The sequence below is a fragment of the Sarcophilus harrisii genome, chromosome 2, assembly GCF_902635505.1.
Source record: "Sarcophilus harrisii chromosome 2, mSarHar1.11, whole genome shotgun sequence".
In the NCBI taxonomy this organism is placed as follows: domain Eukaryota; kingdom Metazoa; phylum Chordata; class Mammalia; order Dasyuromorphia; family Dasyuridae; genus Sarcophilus; species Sarcophilus harrisii.
Window position 1 is genome coordinate 630909205 of NC_045427.1, and position 14685 is coordinate 630923889.

The window sequence follows — 14685 nt, forward strand, 5'->3', positions numbered from 1 at the left end:
CCCTTAGGGCCAGGCCCCCTCGCGCTCACCCTCTGCGGGTACTTACCCAGGTTACTGTACGTGGCACTACAGGGGCTTTCGTCGGAAGGGTCCGAGGCCTCTTCCTTCCCTTCTTCCCTCTCTGGGGTGTGGGGGGGCAGGGCTGGTGTGCCCGCTGCATTGCTGCTGCCCTCCTTCACGGGAGCCGTTCTGGGAACTCGAGGAGGGCCCTCTCCCGTCCCTTCATGGGGCACGTGACTGAAACAAACAAGGGCATGGTCACACCAGGTTCTTGGTCTCTCAAATCATCTACAAAGAAAATGCTCTTTATCTAGGCCCCCCCCAAAGAAATGGGCCTGCCCAAGCCTGGGGCTGTAGCCCATCTTCTCCCACAAGAAATGCACCTGTCATTGGACTGAGCTGGGGCTGGGGAGGGGACGGCAGGGAGCCACGGCCTGCCGCCCTGAGGAAGGCCAGAACCACAGACTCCCTGGCTGAGGGGTCTCCGAGGTGGCCCAGATTCACCTGAAGCATGAACCTGGTCCACAACGTCACTGCCCAAGGCCATCCGGCCTGTCCGAAGACCTGCTCAAAAGGCAGCTCAGCCCGCCGCCAAGAGCTGCAGAGCCATTAAGTTCCTGCTTCAGTCTATTGAAATTTGCTTTGCTTTCATTTTTACTTATTGGTCTCGGTTCTGTCTTCTAGGACCAAGTAGAAAGAGTTTAATTTCTCTGCCAACCCTTCAGATAATTGCAAATGGCACCTGAGTCTTAAGGGGACCTAAAGTCTTCTCTAAAAGATCAGCAAGCTCCTGCCCTGCCCCAAGTTGGGCAGTTCCCGTCCAGGGCCTTGACGCTCCTTCCCCAGGCAGAGCTGTACGCCTGCCAGGAAGATCCTGCTCTCCCGCCTCGCCTGCACGGCCATTCCCAGCTCATCCACTGGCAGCTCCTGCTTCCTGTCCCCACCCCAACCTGCGCCCTGGAGAGCCTGCCATGTGTGCAGCGGGAAGGGGCTGACCTGGCAGATTTGGGGAGGGCGGGCTCCTCCCACACTCAGTTTTAGCTGGCACAGTTTAAGAGAAAAACCAAACCCTCAGCTGTTCCAGTCAGAGGGGAAGGTTACAGAGCCACCAAGTTCTAAGGGGCCTTTAAAAACCAACTTCTCCACGGACAACATTTCACAGTGAAATGTCCAAATCCTGGCCTCGTTCTATTTTCTGGGAAGATGAAAGGTAGAAGGAGCAAAGAATACACATACCCTTCAATGCTACTTCTAGTCTGTCTACCAGTAGTGACTAAGGAGGGTGTCTTGTGAGTACTTTTTTGAGGAGATTCCTTTAAAAGGAAATAGGTTTCTGTCTAGCCTTCTGTGGTGAAGCTCATATCACTTACGTTTTTGAAAGAGCAATTCCGAGGGGCAAGGAGTTCCTTCCTATCAGTTTCTCACTAATGAAAATATTCACGTGCTAAGACAGAAAAATATGCCTTGAAGTCTCTTGGCTACAGATATTCAAAAATATAATTTCACAGCATGGCAGAAGCAGCTGCACTCACTCCCCAACCCCAACTGGAAATGAGCCAGGAATTTAGAGATTGTGGGTGAGCCTAAGGCCCCCTGGAGAAGGCTGGGGAACGCCCCCCCCCCACCCTTCCTACGGGGCGCCTGTAACAGAGTCATCAGTGATTTCTTATGGCTTTGAACAAGGAGGCCCACGCCAAATAGGCTAATTTAATGTGATGGCGCTTTATCCAAAGTCTGTTTTAAATGGGGTGGCCATTAAATTAAAAAAACCAAAACACAGTTTTAGAATGTTTCATTGGAAAGAGTTTCATTATAGGGAACATCAGAAGACAAGGGTTTGAACTCTGATGGCTGCCCGAAGGACTGCAAGCATACTGGGTCATGGTTCTAAGCTTATTTCCTCATCTGTTAAAATAACAGGGCTTGTCTAGAGAGTCTTTAAAGACCCCTCCAGTTTGGCATCTGTCCCCTCTCGAGCTTATAAGTTGAAGAAATAAGCCTTCTTCCACCCCAAAAAGTGTCCCTAATTTGACATCAACATGAATTTCTACCTAACTTGGAGATGTGCAGCCTCTGCTTTCCTACCTGGAATATTCCATGCTATTCAACACAAACTAGACCTACAGAAACATGTTAGTAAACAATGGTCCATGTGGCATTTCAAAAAGACAACATTTCAGGTGATTTCAAGTCAGAATTGTGGGTCACAGATTAGTATTGACATGCTTCAAACCGAAAAGTGTCATTTTTCTACAAAAATGCTCTTTTGTTGGATATGAGAGTTAAAGCAAAACATTTCTAATTACAAAGCAGCGAATAAGGTGATTTTTAAAAAGAAAATAGCAGCCATAAAAAAGATAATTCTAAATGCCCCAGATATTTTTCTTCCAACTGTGGGCCAGTTTTAGAGGGTCCCAAAAAGGTGACATGAGGTCCCTCATGTGACATCTCTTTCCTCCCTGCAAATAGACCATCGCTGAACAGAGGTCAAAACCTTTTTAGGATCCTCACAGCTGGCTGGGTCCCCGCCGTTCTGCACTTACCTGTCTGCTTTACTCATGGGACCTGGGGGCTGTGAAGGAAGCTAACGTTCCCACCGCTCTGCTGGCATGAGAAGCCCCTAAGCTGCCAGACACAGGCCTCAGCCTGAGAGGCTCCTTCCTTCCCGGCAGGCTCATTCCCACACACATGCAGCACAAGCACCGGTTCTCAAGTGCTCCACCAAACACAGAACCAGGAAAAAATCAAGAAAGACTCACCGACTGTACTCACTCACACAATTCCCCATTAGAGGAAATTCTCTCAGGGCCTTCTTGAGTCTGTTAATCATGTTCAGAGAGTCTGTGAGCCATTGATCTTACTGAGTTCTGGCGAGCTACAAGCAAGAGGCCTGAATTCTGTGGGGTGATGTCACCTGCTGCACCCTTACCTTTACCTTCGGGGCAGGGCCTGGGAACTGGGCCAACCACTGTGAGAACTTCAGAAGAGGAAGTGACGCTGACATGGCGCTGATTAATTCTCACAGATTCATCTGAAGTGGGGCCCAGGTGGATGAGCCAGTCTCATCACAGGGTCTTCGTTTAGAACCAATGAACCACCCAAAGCTCATGAAAGTAACATCACCCAACTTTTTCTCATGGCTGCTGAGATTTTAAATATGTGTTTACAGTAAGAGTAGTAGCTAAAGATAGGGCAGAATGCTTTCGGTGCAGCCATGATACAGGAGAGCTTGAAGCTTGAGGAAAGAAGGATTCTTTGTATGACTATAACACAGAGGGGAGCGGGGAGAGAGAAAGGTCTGGGGAGCTCAACCTTAGATATGGAAACATGTAGATCATCAAAATCAACAGAGAACTGACAGCAGGATCACACAGCGGTCAGCAGTCACTGCTCAGCAACAAGAGAAAAAGAAAAGCAGCAGGGATAAAGAAACCAAGAAATCTTAACTCTTCATTTTGAACTGTCAGGAGCTTTATGCATTTTAGGCAATCTATTAATTTTGGATGAGTCCCTATATAGAAACACAACCCCACCCACCCACCCCTTCCCCCATGAGAATGTATGCTCCTTGAGGGAAGGGATTGTTTTTTTCCTTCCTTATATTTTTGTTCCATCACTTAGCACAATGCCTGGTAACAGTAATCACTTAATAAATGTCTATCTAAAAATCTATAAGGTATCCAAGTTAATAAAATGATGTTTCATAAAAATAGCATTATTCATTAACAAAGTGGCCCTCAAATCTTGCCTGGAAAAGAACCCAGAGACAGATAAATCTAATCCTATTTAATTCAAACAACTAGTAGTGAATACCATGTGTAAAAACCCAGTACTCAATACTTGGGGATGTACTGAATGATGAAGATGAAGAAAATAAATGTCTGTCCTCAAAGAGTTTACAACCAAACAAGAGTGTTCAGAGAAATCCAATACACAGCAAGACGATCAGTACAAAGGAGGAACTACTTCAGAAGTCTCCTCTGTTCTCTCTTTCGCTGTCTTCTTAGATGAAGTGACCCTTCTTTCTGCCCATCCCTCTTATCTGTGGGATTCAGCTCATCCTACCTCCACGCTCTTGCCTTCACTCCTCCCTATATTTCCAAACTCTCCTGTGGCTATTCCGTGGCACCTTTCCTGTGGCTTAAAAATACATCCACATCTCTTCCATTCTTAACAAAACAGAACAAAATCCCCCCAAACCTTTCTTTTTTCACTAACAACCCTTAGAAAATGCTATTTCCTTGTCTCCTTTGTCATCTCCCACTCACTTCTCGGTCCCCTGTAATTTGGCCACCATTCCCAGGAACTGCCTAGAACGGATCTCCCCACGGTCACCCATGTGAATGTAACAGCTTTTTCTTAGTCTTCGCCTCTTCGGGCCCCCAGCAGCGTCTGGCACTGCTGCTTCCATGTTGTCTTCTGTTATTTGCCTACTACATTTTTTTAGTGAGGAGTGGGTGAGGTCCTGACATTATATACATCAATGCAGAGTGTGAGTGTGTGTGTGTGTGTTTTAGAAATAATATTGTACTGGAAGGATGGTGTTGACTAAGTAAAACAACTGAATTACCCTCCCTACCTAAAGTGCCAGTATCTTAACTAGGAACAGGTCTATATTGAATTAAATCAAAAGCCTTCCAATTAAGTGTGGAAAGGGCTGGTTGCGCTGAGACGATTCTGATGAGCCATCAAATTAACTGAAAACAAAGCACAGAAGATTCCAGAATGGCTGAAGATATTTGTCTTGCTGGGGGCTGGAAGTCTAGTAAAAGGGAGAAAACCATCTCTGAGAAGGCACTGCTTGGACTGGGAGAACACCTGAGCTCTGACCTCAGCTTCTCTGTCCCTCACTGGGATCTCTGGAGAGCCAGAGGATTTTCCACCTTCCCACTGGGATCCCAGCAGCATCCCTGGAGCAGTTTAGGGCACTGTCTGCACCGGGGGCCAAGGATGGACCGGCTATAGCTCACAGTGCTAGGAAGAGCCGAGGCAAAAGCTACCATTGAGCCCAGCAAACGGCCCAGCCAAGGGAATTCCAGGAGTTGGGACTTACTTCTCTGTCACATGTGCTCACTAAGCTGAAGCTCTCTTTCCCACGGATTTTGTGCACATGTGTGAGAAAGTGGGACAGAATTTGGAGAGGATATTTTGTCTCAAGTGTTCTTACTTTACTACCTCAGTCAGTAGAGCTCGGCTAATTCATCAACTGATCATCATGAAGGGAAACCCTCCCATGGGAGTTTGGGAATGCCAAGCTTCTCTGAAACTGGGAGGACCCAACCAGGGAGTGAAACCCAAGACTGGGAGGTCGGACCATACGCTATGCTATTTAAAGATCATTAGAAAGTAAACTCCCAGGAGCAGCTGAGTGGTGCAGTGGATAGAGAACCGGTCCTAGAATCAGGAGGACCAGAGTTCAAATCTTGTCTCAGACACTAACACTTCTTAGCTGTGTGAAAATGGCAAGAAATTTAATCCCCAATTGCCTTACCAAAAAGAGAAAGAAAAAAAAAGATGGAAATAAATTAACAAAATGCCCCGTAAATGGATCATAGGGTCCTAGAGCTGGGTAGAATGTCCTAATTTTTTACAGATACAGAAATGAGGCTCAGAGAGGGAAGGGCCTGGACCCCAAAGGCAGCAAGTGGCAAATGTGAGCTTTCAACCCCTGATCCTGTGGCTCCAAACCCAGTCATCCTCTCATCCTATCACACAAAGGCAAATGGAAAGTCCTCCTTCCTGCCAGGACACTGCTCTTGGCCAAGACCTGCCCCCTAGTTCTTCCTACGTCTGCCACTATTCACAGTGTCCCTTCATCCACCGGTTCTTGTTGTTTTCTACCTATAGATATCCAAGTTTCCCAGGGTTGCCTCGGGCTTAGAACGGCTCTTCAGAAATGCCCTTCTGATGAGCTTTTCATTAAATTAAGAATTTACCGCTAATATCTGGTAGTTGTCCGTGATATCACATGGCTTCATTCATTCACTCAAATGGTTGAACAAATAGTCAAGGTGCTGCCCAGAAACAATCATGTTGTTACAGATTGGTCTTTTTCACAAATGAATCCCTTGGTAACTTTATCTCCCATCACCTTGCAATATTCATACATAATTCAAAGCTGCAAAAAGCAATCTCCTGCGGGAAGCTCACCCAGGTGGTAGGATTAATCACCATACCATCTCAAAAAAATAATCCCCCCTTTTCTGGCAAATTCATTCAAGACAGATTTTCATAAAAATTCTGTTAAACATCTGAACATATTTTAAAAAAGCAAATCGAGTTCCACATTAGGAAAGATTAAAGCCCTTTATATTTCTGAATCATTCCTCAATTTAAGTTCTACTTGTCTTAACATCTAACCACTTTCAGGTTATAAATTGCCTGAAAGAATGTCTTTTAGGATTGGGCAGACATCTTTAGCCTCCTCACAAGGGTCAACCTACAACCATCCAAATCCACATTTTTAGACTCCTTTTAAAGAGCTATATCTCAGGGAAAGATAGTGAAAAAAATATAAATTGAAAAAAAATTCTGAAACCTTTAAATTAGTCTCAAATATCTTTTAAACCTAATTTTAAAACTATTACCTACTCCAAGATGTTGTGTATATGTGTGTGTTTATATTCTTGTGGGAGGTTTTATAAGGATGGGCCTTTGCAGAAATATCACATGCATGATGCACATGCACTGTCGAGAGTTCTGAGTTATCAAATCCCAACACCTTTGTAATTCACTAAAAAGGAAAATAAAATCTCCATCTTTCCCTGTCTCTTTGCCTCCAGGACCTCCTACCAATCTGACATTTCTTAATCCTATCTTATTTTCCAGGTCATCAATTTAATTCTCAGCTTTTTCCAGTCATTGGCATTGTCAGCCAGAAAAGTCTCCTATCCAGTGATCGTTATCTTGAAGTCTTCCCTTTTTTAGGCTTCTGGAATCTTTGAGACAAAGCTTCAAGCTTCTTATTTAGCCATTCTATACTTATGATTAACCTTTAACTAAAAACTGATGAATGAATTCCCACTCAATAAATCTGACAGAATGTGGCAAAAACAAATGTATCTCTTGCTGGCGTGAGACAGGCCAGACCTTTGACCACCCAAGGTGGACAAGTAGAGTTAGAGTGCCACAGATCTGATTTGGTCTCTGGGTTTAAGTTTCCTCACTGTAAGAAAGAACAATAAACAATAGGTGCCCTCCCTGGGTTGCATTTTAAGGAAAGCACCTTGTAAACGATCAGGTTAGCCCCCTGCCCCACGAGCTATTGCCTTCTCTGCCACTAGATTCAATTCAGTTCAGCAAACACTGATGATGCCCTCACTTCATGAGGGAGACTAGCATCATAAGGCAGGAATATCAAATCAAACATCCTTAAAACATTCCATTGTAGGAGATATTAAAGGAGATAAAAACATAGCCCCTAAATCATCATGGCGAGAATAATACTTAGTTCCTCCGATTCCCTTCCTCTATGGCCCTAAATAATAAAGAAATACCTGAAACTAGAAAATTTGGGTGTTTAAATCTTATGAAATCTAAAGCTCATGTATATTAGATCCTCACCTCACACCATCTACTCTAATAAATTCTAGCTAGATCACAGGCAAACATAAAAAAAGGAATCACAAAAAAACTAAAAAGAAAAAATGTTATTTATCTCAGTTTTATGTGTGTAGGGGAGGGGAAGGTAGAGATACAATTTTATCTATTGAGCAAACAAACAAAATTATAGGGGATGAATTAGCTGGATTTGATTAAACAAAATCCAAAACATTTTGCAACACAACAAATGTGACTGAGATTTTTAAAGACAGAAAAATGACAAATACGTTTAAGGAAGATTTCAATAAAGTCAGAGAGCAGCATCTGAATGGATTTCCAGAAGTGATTCTGAAATAGGGTTTTGGTTGTTGTTGGCTCTTCCTTTTCTTTGGGCTCCTCCTCCTCCTCATAAAGCAGGGATTCCCCTCTGTATCTTATAGTGAGGAAAGTGTTCAGGGATCCCAGGAGAGTGCCAGAAAAGTATGCTATTAATTACTATTAATAAGGAAAATGAGAATGCCATTAGCTCAGAGTAGTGTGATCAAACTCAAATAAAAACAGGGCCACCAACCCCTGGAGAAGGACCCCTGCAGGCTGCGCATGGACTGAGAAAACCATTTCCCAAGAACATTTTGCTCTGGAGCTTTGGGCCTTGTGTTTGATCTCTCTGACTCTGGGAAGACAGAGCCTCAGACAGCCTGTTCTTGCCTCAATATGACATGAATGATGGCACTATATGTTAGAAAATGATGAGAACTGGAAATCAACCAGAAGAAAAAAGTATCCCTCACAATGGTGATACCTGGGTAAGACTTCAATGTGTGGCTGACCATATGGGAGAGTCAGAATGAGAGAATTATCCCCAATAGAGGATTTTGTCCCTGAGGGACAATTGTGGCTCCTGTCTAACCCCAATGGGGCTGGTGTAGGAGGTAGAACCCTGAACTTGGAATGAGAAGATATGACTTGGAATCTACTACCTGGAATCACAGAATATCAGAAATGGAAGGAACCATTTTCTTGAAGTGAAGCTCAGACTGAGTGACATATTCAAGGTTCCACAATTAGGAAGCTGAAATGGTGAGACTTGGGATCCAGGTCTCCTGCAATGCTCTTTCCAGTTTTCTGGCCACGTGGCCCTGGGTGAGGCAGAAGATCGGATCCCTGATTCATGCTAGAATGCACTCGAGGGTCCAGACCAACCCCCTCATTTTACTAAAGAGCAATACTGGCCCAGGGATGAATTTTGTACTTAATATAGAAGAAACCCTTAATAATACTTGCTAATTAATTGACTGGTTAGGTTACTTGCAGCCAGAAAGTCTCAGAGGTAAGCTTTGAGCCCAGGCCGGCACTCTGCTTTATAAGGTAAAGCAGGCTGACCGAGGTCTGGGACTCAGGTCACAGGACACACTGTCCTGAATGTTAATCAAGGTCCTCTCCATCCTCTTTTGTTTATGTAGCTCTTGTTTGTTTGGCGAAGATCTTCCTTCTCAATTGTCCTATCAAGTGGTCAGGGAAATAGCATTCTTCCTTCATGAGGGGAAAGGAGAAACAGAGAGAGGCTACATGATACAACCCGGATCACACACCATACAGCGTCAAAACAAAAAACTCAAGGCTTCCGAGTGCAAGGCCGGGGCCTCTCACCACGTCTACTTCCACAATCTCCCAAGACACGATCATCGGGCTTCCTGACTTTCTCTTAGACTCTTATGATGTGTCTCATGCCGGGATCCAACCTCTTCTTCCCTCTGTACAGTCCCATTTACACCTTCACTGATTTCTCCAAGGCCCACTCTTCCACGGTGCTTTCCAATGAGTCTGGAAGCCAGCCTGCCAGCTTTCTGCTGGCTCTCTCAGCTCCACCGAGGCACCAGGCTCCTGGGACATGGGTAGGAGGCGTGTCCACCATTTCCTTGGTGGAGTTCACAGACTCGAGAGATTTCTGAGGCCATCTAGTCTAATCCTACCTAGAAAGCTCTTCTATATCCTTTTGCCTTTGGTAAAGAACATTCTACTTCTTAGAAATTTCTGGGAAGGTTTTCCAAACGTGCATGTGGTCTAAAGTGTCTGTTATTCTTAATTCTGCAATCCATAAATACCAATATGCGAGCTCTTGTTATAAACCAGGCACAGTGTAAGTTAACTGGGATGAAATGGGAAATGAAATCTTCCCTGGTCTCAAGGAGGTTCTATTCCATTCAGTGGATGTATGATAGGGAGTGAAGCAACATGAGCACATATAAATTATAAATATGAAATCATTTGTCTGTGTGGCAGAGGTGGAGTGGGAGCAACTTAAGAGAGCAGGAAAGGCTTTTTTGAAGGGGCATTTGAGGTGAACTCTGCAGGAAAGACTTAAGAGGTAGAGAGGAAGAATGAGTGAATTTGTCATGGTGATATGGTACGCCAAGGCAGTGATGGAAGATGGAACTTTCCCACATAATATGCTTCAAATACTAGAAAACAACTGTCATGTCTGCCCCTGTCCCCACTCTCCACTGCAGTCTGTCTTTCTTCCAGCATCAATGATTCTTAATTTGGAATTATCTCCAGTCCCCTCACCATGCTGGCTGCCCCTTACTGACAAAACATGGTGTCTAAAATTAAACCTGAGGCTCGAAGTGTTGCTTTCCCAAGTCAAGGACAGTGGGACTCTTGTCTCCCTTGCCAGGAGCATTACATCTCCATTTGTGTAGTTTCTGGCCTCTCAGCGCCACCATTTTTGTGGAGAACAAGACCTGGCCCTCAACTGTGCAGCCTCTCTTCCCTAGCTTCATGGAGTGGTTACTTGGGGGAAGGAGAAGGGACCATTTTCCCATGAAGTCAGTGCTACTTCTCCCAAATGAGGTAAATGATTGGTTTCTGAGGACTGCACTGCACAAAATCTCCATGCTACTTAATGGCTTTGTTCTTTTCAGTCCCATCCTACTCCCTTGTGTTAATAAATCAAATCACAGAAAAACCACGTGGGGATAAACTGCCTGTCTACGGAATGAAGCCTTTTAAATGGTGTCTGACTATTTCAATCAATCTCACGTCCCCGCTATGGTAGATGATGGCCAAGTCCAAGAATGGCCTAGTTTAAGGACAAAGTTAGGAACTAGGTTTTTGGATCCAAGTTCAGTTCTTCTTAATAACCAGCTCCTTATCCAATTACTCAACTAGAAAATGGGGAGAATGACATTTACACGCATATAGATTAATTAAGAAATTCACATAAACCGCATCGAAGAGAACATATAAATAAATATCAATGTTGTTGGTTGATAAATCAGCCCTGATCACCAAGGCACTTATTATTAGATGTACATTCATTCTAAATTTAATAAAGTCTGATTTGTAAAAGGTTTACTCAATTCTACCAGACTAACCAGAAACCCCTAATATTTCAACAAATATTATTCAGTAATATGTTTGAGAACAATTATACTAGTAATATGCTAGATAAGGCTCAGCAATGTTGGAGTCAAGAAACTGATGGGTTAGTCCTGATTTAACCATTAACTTGCTGTGAGACTTTAGGTAGGTTACTCAACTGATCTCTGCAACTGTTTGTGAAGATGTGCAGTTCATCTGTACAAGAGTACATAAAGGGCTTAAAAAATATTGAAACTCTATGTAAACTACCATAGCATCACTAATATCAATCACACATGTGGTACTTGGTATGACTTCTACCAACTGTATGAAATAAGGACTAGAAATATCTGTATTGTCCATACAAGGAAGGCCTCAGGGAGGCCGTGTCCTCCCTTCTCACTTCATTCTACCAAATTTCAGGCAATAGAAAATGTGCCTTTACTATCCGAAGTGTCACTAGATTGTAAGTTCACTGAAGACAGGGACTATGTCTTCCCCACCTGTATTATCATCCCAGCACAACAGGCTCTTCCTACTTCCTAACTGTCTGTTGAAAGAGTGAATTCTACTCATTTCAAAACAGGAGTAGGCAGCATGAATGGTTCTGTTTCCAAGGTTGAAACTTGTTTACTCTTGTGATCCACGTAAGACCCTATATATCCCTCAAGTTATTAACACTGATCAACAATGAGTGACAGAAATTATGGCCTGCTCCTGGCACTGTCCATATAAAAGTAGGTTCTATTACAATCTGCAATTAGAAAGTGAGTCCAGAGTTTATCAGTTTTCTCTAAAACACCATTCTTTCTGAATTAAATTCAAGGACTCTGTGACTTGCCCTAAACTCTAGGAAAAATGGGTCAGCAAATATAGATGTGCTCTTTATAAATGCTGATGGACCCTATTCTTTGGCACAAAAGCAAAGAGATTCAGGAAAGCAAGAAGATATGAAAGCTCTTGTCTAGAGCTTCTTCCTTTTAGAAGAAATGAGAATTTGATCCTCGGAGGCCAACACAGCCTCAGGGATGAAAGGATGACTTTGATAAGACCTGTCTTAATAGTGCAGGCATTGAAATTGGAAATATCAGAATCTTGGCCATAATCACATAAAACAATTCCAAACTTAACCCTTGAAAGTATGATCAGATGAGAACAAAGCTTTAAGCCCTTCAAAATGGTCACTGCCTGATAAAAAAAATTAGTTTCCATGTTTGAATTTCTCTTTTCAGTTCTCTCGTCATCCTGAATTATATCCATTTTTATAACCCATGCCCTCTCCCCTCCCTACACACTTAGATTGATATATGTGTGTATGGGTGATGGGGCCTTCAGGTATACCTCCTAGAATTCTGAAAGACTTCCTGAAATATAGGATAGCTATATCCTGTCTGAATAGCTAAAGAGGTTCAAAGTGTCCTGGGGTCAAAGGCAGAGGAATGATGAATGAAATTCCTGGGAAAAACAGGGGCAAATGAGAATTTAGAGGAAGTTTCTAGTCGAGTACTTTAGGGATCCAAGGTGCACTTGCACCAGAAATTGGCAGTGAATAGGAAAATGATTGCTTGCAAACCCATGGAAGCCATGCTAGAGAAGGAGAGTAACATCAATCATACTCTAAGTACTTGTCCCCTCACCTGAACTGCCCAAGATTCTGCAAGAACTTCCCCCAGGGAGCATACTATTAACCTTGAAATTATCTTTCACTTAATGATTAACAAACTGCCTTCTGATCATACTCTCTCCATTCTACCGATTCTGAAATCTCATAGGTCACCATCCAAACATCGTTCTCCATCCTCCACAGCCCAATTCCTTATTCCCATCAACTCAGCCCAAATCCTACCTCCAAATTACCTATGCCATTCACTGTGCCTTCTGGAATGATTGCTCCATAGACAATAAACTTGTTTTCATCTCAATTCTTTGCTTTCCCATTCTTTTCCTTTTCTGGTTCTCAAAGAGACCTGACTTTCCCCCGATGACACGATCTCTGTGGCCATCCCTCCTAGCACTGGCTGCATTTTCCTCACCGGTTGAGATGGGGGAACTGGAACGCTCCTTGCTCCTCAACACCATTTCCATTGTTCTACCATCATCATTCAGTAACCTCTCCTCCTTTGAGGTTCACAGACTCCCTGATCAAAATCCTGGAAGCGGGTGTCTACAGAGGTACAATAGACTCCCTTTCTTTCCTCCTGCCCTCACACTAGGGGACTTCAACATACATACGGATACCCCCTCAAAGCCCTAACCTTAGCTCACTGACTTATTTTCCATGACTTACTTCTTCATTCCAGCTCAGGCATACCCAAAGATGGCGATATATTTGATCTTAGCATCCCCATAAAATACACCATCTCCATGTTCATGAATTCTGAAATGCCCTTAGCTAATGGACTTCCACTACTCTCTCTCTCTCTTCCATGACCAAACCCTGCTTTGTCCACACGGCCCCTTAGTCTTCTCCCTTCTCAGACCATTTTCTTCTCCTTTTCCCATCCTAACCCCATGATGAACCAGTCAAACATCACACTGTTTCCTTCTCTTAGTTCCTGCATCCTTATCATGGGGCCGACTGTGCCCTGTGAGCTTTGGCCTTGGATCCCTCTCAACATTTGTCGCCTTTGTGCTTACACAAATGCTGCTGAACAGAGGTGGAGAAAACCAAGCAACCAGTGACTGGGACCCCTCAGGCAGTGTTACTTTCCCTCCCTTACCAATTCTCTCCTCCTTAGCTCACACCATCTAACATTCCCTGCTCCTCCAACTCCTTTATCAATGTAAATCTCACGGCACGCTGGCTGCTCCCACAGACTTGCCTGCCATCCCCATTCTTTCCCTTCTGTCTGCTGGCTGCTTCCTTACTACCCACAAACAAAGGTCTTCCTCACCCTCAAAAAACCCTAATCTTTCTCTCCTTATGAGCTCCATCTAATCTCTCTCCTGCTTTTAGTGTTGAACCCTGAGAAGGCAGCTGACAACCAATTCTTCTATTTTCTTTTTTCTTACTCTCTTTATTCAAGAGGATCCATAACACCATCAAAACTGCCCTCTCTAGTAACTGATGATCTCTTAATTATTGAACCCAACAGTCTTTTCTTAATCTTCATCGCTGTGGCCCTGTCTACAGCCTCTGATGCCCTTCTTCTCCATGCTCTCTTCTCTCTAGGTTCTTGGCTATTCAGCCTACTGGACCTGCCATACCCTCTAGCTGCGGGCATCCCACAGGGCTCGCTGCTAACCCTTCTTCTCTCTTCCCCCTGTAGTACGTCACTTGGAAAAACAAGAGCGAGGGACTCCAGTGTCATCTCAATGTTGATTCTCAAATAAATTTATCCACCTTTAATTTCTCTCCTAACCTCAAGAAGCAGGTGTCCTATAGATACCTTAAAACACATGTTCAAAATGGAACTCAGTTATCTTTCCCCAAGCTCTCTCCCCTTCCAAACTTCACTGTTACTGGGAGGGCCCATCCAGCTCATGTCTTCTTCACCTCCTCACTCTCTCTTGCCTCCTATCACTCCCCTTCTATTGGCAAGGCCAGGTCATTTCATATTTGCACCAACCTGGAAGTGGGTCTGCCCACCCCAAGATCCTCCCCTCTGAAAGTCCAGCTTCTATTCAGATGCCCAAACATAGGCCTGATGCTGCCATTCCTTGCTGCTCCCAATTGGGGGGAGGGGACCTCCAGGTACTACTTCCTGGACCACCTAGAAAACCATTGGAAGTCAGAGAGCCCCACGACCTCATTCCTTCCCTCCCTACTTTTCCAGTCTT

General features: G+C 44.0%; 1 protein-coding gene across 9 annotated transcripts in view; it reads right to left on the reverse strand.

Annotated features, from left to right (window-relative positions):
• The window catches only part of PEAK1 (pseudopodium enriched atypical kinase 1), a 252118-nt gene that overhangs the window by 31448 nt on the left and 205985 nt on the right, over positions 1-14685 (reverse strand). For 8 of the 9 annotated variants that reach the window (XM_031956806.1, XM_031956808.1, XM_031956809.1 and 5 more), the window contains 2 exons: positions 2760-2819; positions 47-237 (listed from right to left, as the gene is read on the reverse strand). In XM_031956806.1, coding sequence (XP_031812666.1) covers positions 47-237; positions 2760-2819 — 251 coding nt within the window. The remainder of the gene's footprint in view (positions 1-46; positions 238-2759; positions 2820-14685) is intronic. The other variant, XM_031956813.1, reaches the window with a different exon arrangement.